Below are 12,522 nucleotides of genomic sequence, written 5' to 3'. Positions count from 1 at the left end.
GATGATAATTTCCCTATATGAGAAGGCGGGGGAAAAAAAAAATCCCCCCCCCCCCCCCCCTTCCTGATAGAAATGTTGAACTGGATCAGTTATGTTTGGCCAGCACAGTTGCCGCCCTCTGTGGTGATACAGCCTTATGATGAACCATCAATCTGAAATATATAGGATTTTTAGATTGTTTTGGGCAGGACCAGTTCTCTAAAATGCTTCACACTTTTTTGCCCATGAGCTTCTATTGGGAGTGAATGTGTGACTGAGGAGGGTAGAACTACGCCAGTTCAGATTTGGACTGTGTAGAAATCTGCTTTAACAGCCAAGATAGACTGTAAACACATCTAGTGTGATCTGGCTTGGGCTGTGTAGTTGTCACTTCTGAAAAGGCTTCTGGAAAAGGTGTGGTGTGCTCCCCAGGCTGGAGGGGGGCGAAGACTTGGTTTCAGACCGTCATGGTGTGCATTTTGTGGTTAGCTGCAAGGTCAGAAGAACAACAAGAATCTTCCATTGGGCTGCCCCTTATATGCTGTAGAGTGGCTTGTGAAAATACAACGCAAAGGAGTTAAGGGCTGTACGGCGGGGCATGTGGTAGCACCAGGTGTCTAAGGTAGGTGTACTCAGTATGTCCTGCCTGCACTTACAGTCTGGCTTGCTTGGTGATGCTTGTGGCTTGAAATAGGGAAAATTACATGAAAAATCAGAGCAGATACAGAATTGTAATGTCTACTTAAAATGTCATGAGCAGTTTTTTAAAAAACAGATGGCCTGAAGGAAAAAGTTGCACAAAGATTCTACAAAGGGAGCTCTGCATTTACGAGTCATGTGAAGCTCAAATTATTGTGTGTGATAAAATGTAGCTTTGTTTGTAAGATACAAAACAATTGCAGCCCAATCAAATTTTAGTGAAAAGATCAGAGCTAGACCTTAAATAGAAAGGTGGGCCAGTACACGTAAGTTTAAAAAAAACTTAGTTCTTTCAGGAGACTGAGGTTTTTTTGAAAAACAACAAAGCCACCAAAACAATACAAAAGTAGGCATTTAGGGAATAAAAGCAATCACATATGTATCATTAAAGAAAAAAGTGAAATTTGCCTGTGATGATATTTTTTTAAACATATAGAAAATAAAGGCACCCAACATATAGCTGTCACAGTTACATGGAATTTCAACTTTAACTTTCAGTTAAATACCATTGTTCATTAATAATCTTGCTGGACTTTGCTGCTGCCTTGTTCTTTAGGCTCGGTATTGACCCCTTTGCACGGGCTTAGGACTCTTTTCTTTAGTGGTGTTTTCTGTCTGATGGCTTTCTGGGAGAAATTTGACTTAATGGGAGGAAAATATTTTTTTGGATGAGTAACAGAAAGCCAAAACAGTGTAAGTTACTGTGTGCTAATAACATAAGGCTGGTATCACCCTTTTAAAGGCTCATTTTAATAATGAATCTGTTTCTTTTTTGGAATATTTTCATTGTAACAGTCTACTTCACTTTTTCTAAATAAGCAATCTCTTCATGCCAACAACTTGCATGCTTGCCAGCTGTTTGTAGTTCTGTCATAAACACTAGGTCTGTGGACACTTTATTTTTTTTGAGGCTGTATGCAATAATCCACTATTTGTCAGGCAAAACTCTCATGCATAATTCTGAAGTAAATAATACTCATAAGACTTTTTCTGTTTTTTTTAAACAAGCATTTAAAAGTGAATCGGGAATGCTGGTGTTACTAATATTGACTTTATTTTTAATTGATTAATTTTTACCAAAAATTTGATGCTCAAGAAATGTAACTTCAATAACATTCTTTTAAAATAAATAAATTGTGTGATGATGTCTTTTGGACAACAGAGGAGCTCTAAAACAATTTCTTTAAAGGCAACAACAAAACTAACATAACCACAATGTAGTATTAAAAATGAAAAGATATGTTAATTTTGGATGAACTAATACTATGCTACCCCCATCAAGTGTTTTGAATGCTGTTATTGTGTATTGGGGTTTACTTGGAAACTGAGGACCCCTTAAATGAGATATTGTGTGACATCCATACATGGTTACTATAGGCTTTCTGTGCAACTTGAGTACATCCCACAAGAAGGGGGTGCAAGATGGTAGGGCATGCATTTTGAATACTTATTTTTACTCTGAGTGGGTATTATTATAAGCTAAGATCCTATGCTCGGTTTTAATCAGTCTGCCTAGATGAGCCTAATGTTGAACATGAAGTAATTTCTCGTCGTCCCTTTCCCCCCCCCTCCATTTTTGATATTCAAGTATTGTGGTGTGTGATCTAAAATTGATTATGGGGAGATTTAGTGAAGAAAATAAACAAAAAGAAAAATCTGTTGAAGAAATACTAATTTACGGTAACTATTTTAACTCTCTGTTATACTCTTTAATAAAGCCTATTTTTTTTTTTTTTTAGTTCACATGAGAGATCCTAATAATCAACTTCACATAATTAAAAATTTGAAGATTGCTGTCAACAACATTATTACTCACCCACCTCAGCCCGGTGCCATTCGAAAACTTTTGAATGATGTTGTGTCTGTCAGTCAGCCTGCTGAGGGACTAGTAGCTAACGTGATCACAGCTGGAGATTATGATCTCAACATTAGTGGTATGTAATGATATTGTATTTTTCTGTAACTTAAACTGGAGTTTACTCTAAGGTTTCTAACCTTAATTTCAAGTTGGTGGCATATATTAAAGTTACTCTGAGAGTTGATCAGTTTTGAGTAATTTTTTTTTACTGGTTCAGATTACCAAATGTTTTTGTTTTTATATAATACTAGAAGAGTGGCTGAACTTAATAATTACTAATTTGATGTCTCCTAGTGCTGTAATTCTTCTGAATTTGTTTTAAATCATCATTTTAATGTAGAAAATACTCTTGCTTTGGTTGTGTTAATAGCTCATCAAATTAGAATTTTTCTTGTTACAAAACTGATATACTAACTTGTTACACTTGGTGGAATAAGTATCAGAGCTTATTTACATTGTTGATACTAACATACAGCTTAATGTTGAAGTTTGTCCTCCTTGCTTCTTTTGTTTGTCTGTTTACTTATTGCTTAATGTGTAGCATTCATAAAGTTGTCATAAAAAGTTTAAGGATAAAAAGGTTTTGAGGAAAGGTGTCCGATTCCTTGTCTTTTTTTTGCCATGAAACTCAATGCTTCATATTTCACTGTCAAAATGGCTAGACTATTATAAAAATGTTTTTTTTCAGATCTCAAAGGGGTAAGGCATTGTGAATAATATTGAATGAGACATGATCTTGAGAGCTGAGAAGATTAAACTCCTCCCAATTAAGACCCTAATCCATTAAAGCCTTTGAGTACATACTTAATTCAAAGCATGTATACATTGCCCTATTTAAACATAAGTAATTTGTTGTACCTAAAGTTCAACATGCGGTGAGGAATTTGGCTCTGCTGCAGCAAAAGACTGATGAACACTCATGAGGATTAGTAACTGATGTTGTCATAGTATTTGATTGTTTTATGTTGGCAATGAAAAATTGCATAATTCTGTATCTTTGATACCTAATTTACAAACCACATCCTCAACTTCATGTGAAATACTGATAGTAAAGGAAAAGACTTGAGCCTGGAATTTCTAATTTTTGACAGCTATTGGAAACTTGGACACTTTTTCAGCTTCCATGCCCCCTTTTATCTGTGAAATTGGTGAATTGCACTTTTTTTGTGAAATTTTTTGAGGGCAAGTCTGCTTCAATTCTAGAGATTGGAAGACCCTAAGACAGCAGAATGGTTTCACTGAAGAGTCTTTTCCATATCATTTCTAATGACCTCGGTTTAGAAGTGAGGTATTGGAAGAAAGGAAGAGAAATAGTGACTATGTCAAGCCGTGCTTTGCAGGTGTAGAAGCAAATAACTCTCCTTTTGTTTTCTTTATTTGTTGCTGGAACCTCAGATGTACAAATTAGCGTACTTGATCATCTTCTGTCTCTCAGTGGTTAGGTTCTTATTTCCATTCAGACTTGCTGTATGTTTATTTGAGGGAAGGAGAGATGTGTAATCTGCTTAAGATCATAGAGAAGGACAAAATCATGTAACAAATTCGTAGTTTTGTGGTACCGCTTTTTAGGGCTTTGACACAGTGTTCTTGATGAAACTTGGATCCCATTACATTGTAGAAGGACACGGGGAGGTCCCTAGCTTGTCAGGTAGAGTTCCTTTTCTGTTTAGAAAAGTAGGAGTGTTTACTAATGAAACTTACTTTTTTCAACTTTGTTAGAGTATTTTATTGAAAACCCATGAAAGCATTCATTTCTGGCAACAAAACGTAATTTTTTGGCGTGGAAATGTGAAATACTCTAACCTGTTCTTTAATTTGCTCTTTTTCTTTTGGTGAATTAGTTTTCTAGGTTAGCAATATTAAAACACATTTCCTTACTCTTTAATGATGATCAAGTGCAGTATATTTTGAAGGAAGGCAAACTTCACTCATCTATGAGTGTTTGTGGCACTGGGATCGTGATCCTGATATTTTTTTTTTTTTAGAAAAGTTTTAGAATTGCTGTGGTGAATTGGATTAACTGTTTGTAATCCTGCTTTGCTGCACTTGTTTAATAGTCTCATAGCTCTATGAGAGACCTGGTTGATTGCTGAAGGAGTGCTTACGTTCAGCCATGCTTGCTTTTCCCATGTACTGGTGTGTGTGGAGAGTGAGGAGAAGTGTTCCCACTAAAGACTTCAGTTCTTTTTTAATTCTAGATAATTTTCCAGCAGGATCACTTCCTTGGCTGTGTTTGTTCAGGGCTGCATGATGCTAATGCTGGCATGCAGCAATACAAGAATATGATGACGATAAGGGAGAATGTTGGGGCAACCACTTTCAGCAGCTAACATCTTCAATTACTTGAACTGAAGTACTACAGAGATCTCAGAAATTAGTGTCTTACATTTATATATCTTCCAACTAGAAAAATTGAAATATTATCTAAATATAACTCTTAATTCTTTAATACTTTATAGATTTGTGTTTTTATTCAAGCCCATAACTTGGTCTGAACCAGAAATTGATATTGAATTCTATTGAAGTACACTGTGAAATGTGGAGGAGCCTGAAATGTTCATGACTCAGGTTAGCTGAAATCAAATGTTTTCAGTCCCTGATGGGCCTGCATGGTATAGATTTTCTAATTCATGCTACTGGAGTATAAAAGCCAATAGTGTGTTTGTACCTGACCCTTTTTAGTATAATAACATCGTGTTTTTTCTGTCAGATCGCTCAGTTAAAGCTAGTGTTCCTTGGTACAGTAATTGGAAAGAGACACTGATGGAACTGAACACATCCACGTTTTATTCAGGTATATTTTGTAGTTGGTGCCAATTTGCCAAATTGCCCTTTATTCCTTTTTCATGTGCCCCACCCACCTTTCCTTACCATCTGCTACAACTGTTTAACACTTTTCTTGGCGTAGATGTGTGTTCCTCCATTTTTTCCCCCCAAATTAAAAATTGTTGGTGATGGTTGTTTAGTTTTTCTTTTAGTCACATTTCTACTCCTGTTAACCGAAATCATTTGGTCTTGCCACAGAGTCAATAAGTGCAAAGTGGTGGTGGGAAACAGCCTGATGCTGTAAAAGCACTCTCTTGTTTGATCCTATGGAACTCTATACTGTCATTGTTCTGTATTTCAGATGTAAATACTTTCTGCTTCTCTCAAGACCTTCCTTCTCAGGGGATAATAATGCTTTTCAAATTGGAACTGAAGTCCTGTGCACATATGCTTCTGCTATACTGAAATTCTTTCTGGAATATGACTGGAAAAAAAAAAAAGCTTTGTAATACACTTTTACCTAGTTCATAAAACTTACTGCTACCAAAATGCATTGGTTATTGCATTTAATAATAATCTGTTATTATATACTCTCAACTTACAGTGGGGCTCTGGTGTGGTCTCAACAGCCAGATGTTGATGGTTTTCAGCTTCAGATATTAACAAAGTTGATGTCTTCAGTTAGTAATAGCTATCCTTTCAATAGTGTCTGTTCAGATGCTGTTAAATGCCTTCCTTTCTGAATGTGCTAGAGTACCAGTATGTGTGAAATTCATCTTGTCAGTTAGGTAGCTAAAAAGTACAGAACCTCATGAAGTAAACTTCTCATTCTTAAGCTGTTATGTATGAACATTACTTACCAATTATTTTCTTAACAATTTCTGAACACGTTAACAAGTTTGCCTAAACTTCAGCTCTGCTTGTTTAGTGTACTGGAAACATATTACTGGAAAAAAGCAAAACATACAGGTCTGTGTACCTAAATGACACAATGTTGCTATAACGTGTTATGAAATGTTACATCAGTGAATTTTTTCAAATATTTTTTCTAATATGTTGTACATTTATTATTTTAAGTATCAACTATAAACTATTACAGTTCTGTAAATGCTCTTGAGCGAATATTGTTAGTGTATGTTGTGGTTGTGTAGAGGGAATACAGTTGCCTTTGTAGCCACTTCCAAGGTTCTTAATAGGTTGAATAAGGAAAAATAAACAATCTGCCCCACAAAACAAAGTAGTACTTCCCTGTTCATAGCTGTGTCAGATTTAAAGAAAAAAAAATTGCCATGGTTCAGCTGTAAAACAGAAATGGAGAACTGAAAACAGAGCTTGAAACTAAAATGCAGTTGAAATTTCTACCTTAAGTAGTTTAACATTGTTTTGAACCTGAGTTACTACAAGGCTTTGTTACACTTGTGAAAAATAGATATATGAATCACTTACTCAAGGTTTGTTTTTTAATAACAAGCTGTTCTTTTCCTTGATTTAAATAGTTGGCATATTTACATGTATAGCTTAGCAAAGCCAAGAGTTTTTTTATACCCTGGATGGCTGCTCAGAGAGCAGTTGCTAGAAAGGCTGTAATCAAAAGTTAGAAGTTTGCCTCCTATTCATCTTTTTTTGTGAGATGCACTGACTGCTAGACTGAGTTCAGTTATGAAGTGTCACTATATCTGACTTTTGTGTGGATGAAGCTCTAAGATGACCTGGCAATGTAAGATTAAACAAAATTATTTATCTTAATGCACTAGAAGATAATTCCAATGTAAAAATGAAACTCAATTTCCGAAAGTCAGCTAAGAAATCAAGTTCATGAATTTTTTTGGGGTGTTTTTTTTGGGGGGATGAGGGGAAGGTTTACGAAACATTAGAAATATTTATGCAAGTTAAAGCAAGGAACATGTTTCCTTGGGGCCATATAAAGAAAATAAATACTTTCAGGAGTTCTTATTAATGTATTTTTTTCCTGTACTAGTTGTTTTCTAGTTTGCAGATGATTTCACTGTGAAATCAGGTTATTTGAAGTGGACTGATTTTGCTCTGGGATTTTTTTTCCACTCAAGGGAAGGAGTTGCAGAATTGAGATGGCAGAAGACAGGCTTGAAAGAAGAAATAGTACTTCATTGCTAGACTGATAATTGGAGTGGAGAGAAACAGAAAAGATTTCTAAGTTCACATGTTCTTTGGATGTCGCAGACATACTTGGTTTCCCTTGATTTGTTACTCTTAGAAAAATGAAATCCTTATTGTAAAAGGGCATTTGAACGTGGCAGGCTAACATTAGAAGGCATTAATGGCACAGCTCAGATCTGAGTTTTTAGCTTTTTGCATCTCTGCTTTGCCAGCTGACAGCTGAACTGTTTATTTTTAGAAGGGCAGAGGAAGGGGACTGCTGTCAAGCCAAGTCACAACACTTGCAAAAAGCTTTAGACAAACTGTCAGGATAGAGTTTTGGTAATCTTTAGTTACTCTGCATATGCAAAAATTAATTCGGCTTCTTGGTTAATTCTTACATCCCTAGCCGAGGCAAGTTGAATGACTGTTAGAAGAATTTTGATTTGTTTTTGCTTTCCCAAATGTGTGTGTATTTAAAGGGGTGGTATGGAGTAGTTACTCTAACAAGGACTGAATATATGTGTCTGCAATATTGAGGAAGTTGGTGCTTAAGATACTATTCAGTCTCACAGGGTTTGATTCAAAATGTTACTGTTTCTCCCACTTGTATGTATTTTAGATGCTTTCTCCTTAGCCTGTCTCCCCTTCTTTATTCTGCTGTGCAAACCTTGTCAGAGTTTGCAAGCTTCACTTTTAGGCGTACTCTTTTGTATTTCCTTTTCATAAATGAGTAAACAGAAGTTTTGCCAAATATTCTAATTCCTTCTATCTTATTGTGTATTCCAGCTACTACTCCCTGGTTTGAGTCTTACAGAGAGTGCTTTCTTCAGTCCATGCCTGCATCAGATCATGAATTCTTAAACCACTATGTTGCATGTATCCTTTTGAGTGTTACAGACCTCTTGAGTGAAGGCTGTTACAGCTGGCTGCAGAAATGTAATGTAGGAGACGTTGAAATTTTGCAATAACTCTTTGCCGTTATGAATTGAAATATATCTTTTTTCTGATATATCTAACTATACAGACTAATTTTCTAAGGGGGTCAAGGTTTTCTTTGTGGTTAGTGTGCATGTTTGGTTTGTTTTTAAAAAGCCACACTCTTTTATGTACCAGACTGAACTCTAAGCTAATACCTGTAAGCTAAACTTCCTCATCCTAAAACACTTTCTGCTGTAGCTCTTTAGGTATTTGTTGACTGTCCCTGATGTACAACGGAGGCTTGTGTATTTGGGATGCACCTGCGGCTTTTTATAGCTTTTTCTAGCAGATGGAAGGGGGAGGTTGGGGAGGGTGTTTTGGAAAATTGGTGAACTTTGAGCTATTTTGGACAAAAAGAAGTCTGGAAAGATGCCTAAATGCTTTAATTTTTTTCTTTTTTTACCAAAACTTATGCCTGATTTGCTTGTCTACAGGGAAAATAAAAATACGCACTACTTCATAATGTACCTGGTGTTTAGCTTTACAATAATTATAATGCTGCAGGTTTTGTAAGACCTACTCTGTTTCTAACTCTTTACTGTGCTTTATCATTTTAGTATGGTGGAACAAGTATGCTAGTAGCCATTAGAGAGAACCATTTCTGCACAACTAACTTGGCAAAATACTGATTCTGGCCTTTGACTTCTAAATTTTATTCACATTTAAAGTACAACTTACTTTCTGGCTTCTCCGAATTAATGTCGTTGATTTGGTGACTTAGATGTAGCAGAGCAAGAGGTTCCTTATTAATGATTATGTAGTTGAATTGAAGTAAAAATCTGAACACTTCTGCTTTTTAATCAGATGTTGCTGTGTTTATGAATACTGGCTGTTATTGTTGCTGAGCTGATACCTTAAAGTCCCAACTCTCCTTGGAAGTTGAAGACTAAAGTGCACTGGGGGTGAATGTCAGTTACATGTTTCATATGTGAACAGATGGCCTGTGTCTAAAATCTTAAATGAACTATTAGCTATTATGTATTGGCTTAGACTTGTATTTAGTGCTAGAATTGGAGCAAACACCTGTTTCATCTTGTGTTACAAATGTTAGTTAACCGACCATTTAAACAGTGTTTTTTGTTGAGACTAAGGCTAATGTCTAATTGCACATACTTTTGTTGTAGTGTGTTTTATAGGCTTAAATGTTGTACTCATCTATTTTATTTTATACACTTCCTATTTTATTATATAATCGGTGATTGTTCCTGGGTTCTTCTGGTAAATGTCCTTAACATGAATTTAGGTATGCTTGTAGTTTCTTCTAGTGAACCAGAGCCTGTGGAGCAATTTCTGAAGCTGTCTCAAGAACAACATCGAATTCAACATAGTAGTGAATACTTATACCCTAAGTGGTTTATACCAAACACGCTCAAGTACTATGTGTTACTGCATGATGTAAGCACAGGAGAAGAACAAAGGTGAGTTTTCTGCCTTCAGTGAACTTACAGATGAACTCTTTGACTGAAATGTTTGCGGTTATAAATTCTGTTGAGATTAGACATTCAAGAGGATCCATTAACTAGTATGCTAACTATTACCAAGGCAGATTTCCTTAAGTATTATTTTTAGGTCTACTTTCTGTGTTCATATAAAATTGAAAGAATCAGTCCTAGCTTCTTGAGGTAGATGTGTTCTTTGCTAGGTCTCTGAAGTAATTCTCAAAGATTCTCAGTTTCACTCTTGCATAAAGGACTGCTTTAAAAATAGAAGAATTTTCCTTTTAATCCCTATGGATAATAGTCTAAAATAGCTTGTTGCAGTACACACTTAGAATTAGTTTGATAACAAGACAAGCTAAATATTGTTTTATTTTTTCAGAGCTGACTCCATTTATGAAGAGATGAAGCAGAGGTATGGAACTCAGGGTTGCTATTTGCTGAAAATAAATTCTCGGGTGTCTAACAGAGGAATAGATGAACAGATACCAGATCCTTGGAGTCAGTACCTTCAGAAAAATACCATCCAGAACCAGGTATTGCAGTATTTTAAAAACCATTTATAAGGTGCATATGAGATCCCATTTTAGTTGTGTTTAAATTTTGCTTTAGTATTATGTATGTGTTTCTGTAGAATGGACTGATAGGCAGTCAAGATACTTCTAACATAACTATGACTTTTTGTGAGGGCATAAAATGAGTCCTCTCTCAAAGAACTCTGCTTGATGCTACTGAAATTGACAGTAAGGAGCACCGAAATACTAGACTATCTGAAACAGACTGACAGGGGCACTGAGATAATAGACTTGTGCTTTATGCACTGACAAGAGCAAGTAACCTCAGAAATGTCCTATTCATAACAACTTCATGTTGATTAATTTTCTTCACTCATAAAATTGGATTTTTTTTTTTCCAGGTCTTCTGTACCACACTAAACAGTGTGGGTGTGTTGTGTTGTGGGGGTATGTGTGGCTTTTCTGGTAACTTCTTCCAGTCCAGTCCAGTCTGGTCTGTCACCTGCTAAGATGGCAAATGATAGTGTGTGTTAGCTCAGAGTCTTGAGTTCAATTTGCCATAAATGTCTGTATTTTTGGCTTCAGGACCAAAAATATTCCTCCTTGAGTTTGCTTTTGACTACCCTGCAATTTTAACTGCATCTGATTAAAAGGTTTGTTTATGGAATCATAGTTCTTTAACAAATCTAGCTGGCAATGGAAAGTCAACACATTCTGTGAGCTAAGAGGACCAGTAAGTAATGTTCCACCATAAACTAATTAGATCTTTTTTGTTTTTTCTGTCCCATGTCAACTGTCCAACACAAAATATTTTTTTTTGTATGAGCTTGTTCAGGAATTGCTTTAGGGACCATATATTCACTGTTGTAGACGTTGCTGTGTAAGAGTTGGAGTTGCTTCCTTTAGTTGACAGTTGAAGCTATTTGAGCAAGCCAGAAGATACTTGCTTCATTTGTTGGTGAATATAACATATCTTTACGATAGAACAAGTTCTTAAAGCCTCACAATCAATTTAAGAAATGAATATATATGAACAAACATGCTTTCTTAATAATTAACTGTTACTAAAGTTAACAACTACTGTTAACTGACTTGTGTGTGTGTGCTCTAGTATTCTTAAAACTCTGACTTTTTTTCTCTCTTTTTTTTTTTTTTTCCTGGCAGGATTGTTTTGAAGATTGTCCTTATGCTGTCATTTCAAACAAGAATACTGATCCCTTGATATCAGATGGCTTAGACAGTGAAATTAAAGGTATTTTTATAACTTCTATCAAAGCATTGATGTGATAACATTTATACAGCTATCTCATGTTTTGGACAGTAATGATTTGTTAGGGAATTCAAAGCAGTAATTTTGGAAATCCTCAAAGATAGTGTAACCTGCTGTTCACAAAGAAAAATGCTATGGTGCTGATCTACTGGATTGGTGGTAATTGGTAGATGGCTATTGATGTATTTGGCTCATCTTTTGTAAGATTAACCATATTGTCTGCCAACTCTGACAATTAATAAAAAATTACATAGTATTAAATGGCTAATTTTCATCATAGCAAAAGTTCTGGTTAGTGTGCTCTGTAGCTTGGGAGCTGAGGTGGTATTTTTTTTATTTTGGTTTTAAATCTGGAAATGACAGAATAGTGACTTAAGTAGTAAGTTGGCTGGAAGAACTTCTTGCACAATTGAGCTCGTGGATGGCAGAGGGCAGTAAATCAAATTGGGTGCAAATTAATGCATGGCCTTTTAAATTTTTTTTTAAAGCAGCTGTGTAGGATTCAGATGAGAAGCATCATCAAATAGGGAAGAAGTGGAAGTACCCCACACTTTCTGGCCTGACTCAGCCCAGATCCTTCAGACCTGACTTGAAAGGCATGAGGGGATCTAGTGTGTATGTAGGAGAGCCTGCAGTTGCCTAGAAAAAGTATCTTTCTAGGGCCTTACAGCCCAGATGTAGTCTGCAAGCTCTTGTTTGACCTTTTACATACCCAGCTTTACATTTCATGAGTAAAATCCATTAAGAACTTGCTTTCACAGCTCAACTTTGCTTAGTGCTAGCAAGGGCCAGATAAAGCAAGCTGACTTATTTATCATTTCCTTTCTGTATAAGGAAGAGAACTATTTAAGTCTTAGAGCAAAATGGTGTCTTGGTCTAGTCTGGATAGCTAGATGCGGTAGT

General features: G+C 35.8%; 1 protein-coding gene across 1 annotated transcript in view; it reads left to right on the top strand.

The window, feature by feature from the left end:
• Window positions 1-2,294: 2,294 nt before the first annotated feature.
• The window catches only part of TRAPPC8 (trafficking protein particle complex 8), a gene marked incomplete at its 3' end in the record, with an annotated part of 33,624 nt that continues 23,396 nt past the window's right edge, over window positions 2,295-12,522 (top strand). Inside the window, exons 1-6 of the mRNA XM_010292276.1 lie at window positions 2,295-2,358; window positions 2,418-2,612; window positions 8,207-8,296; window positions 9,642-9,816; window positions 10,217-10,370; window positions 11,514-11,601. Coding sequence (XP_010290578.1) covers window positions 2,295-2,358; window positions 2,418-2,612; window positions 8,207-8,296; window positions 9,642-9,816; window positions 10,217-10,370; window positions 11,514-11,601 — 766 coding nt within the window. The remainder of the gene's footprint in view (window positions 2,359-2,417; window positions 2,613-8,206; window positions 8,297-9,641; window positions 9,817-10,216; window positions 10,371-11,513; window positions 11,602-12,522) is intronic.

Source organism: Phaethon lepturus, unplaced genomic scaffold (genome assembly GCF_000687285.1).
Source record: "Phaethon lepturus isolate BGI_N335 unplaced genomic scaffold, ASM68728v1 scaffold20618, whole genome shotgun sequence".
Taxonomy (NCBI): domain Eukaryota; kingdom Metazoa; phylum Chordata; class Aves; order Phaethontiformes; family Phaethontidae; genus Phaethon; species Phaethon lepturus.
Note: the sequence above shows the minus strand (reverse complement) of the source record. Positions and strands in the feature narration are given on the sequence as shown.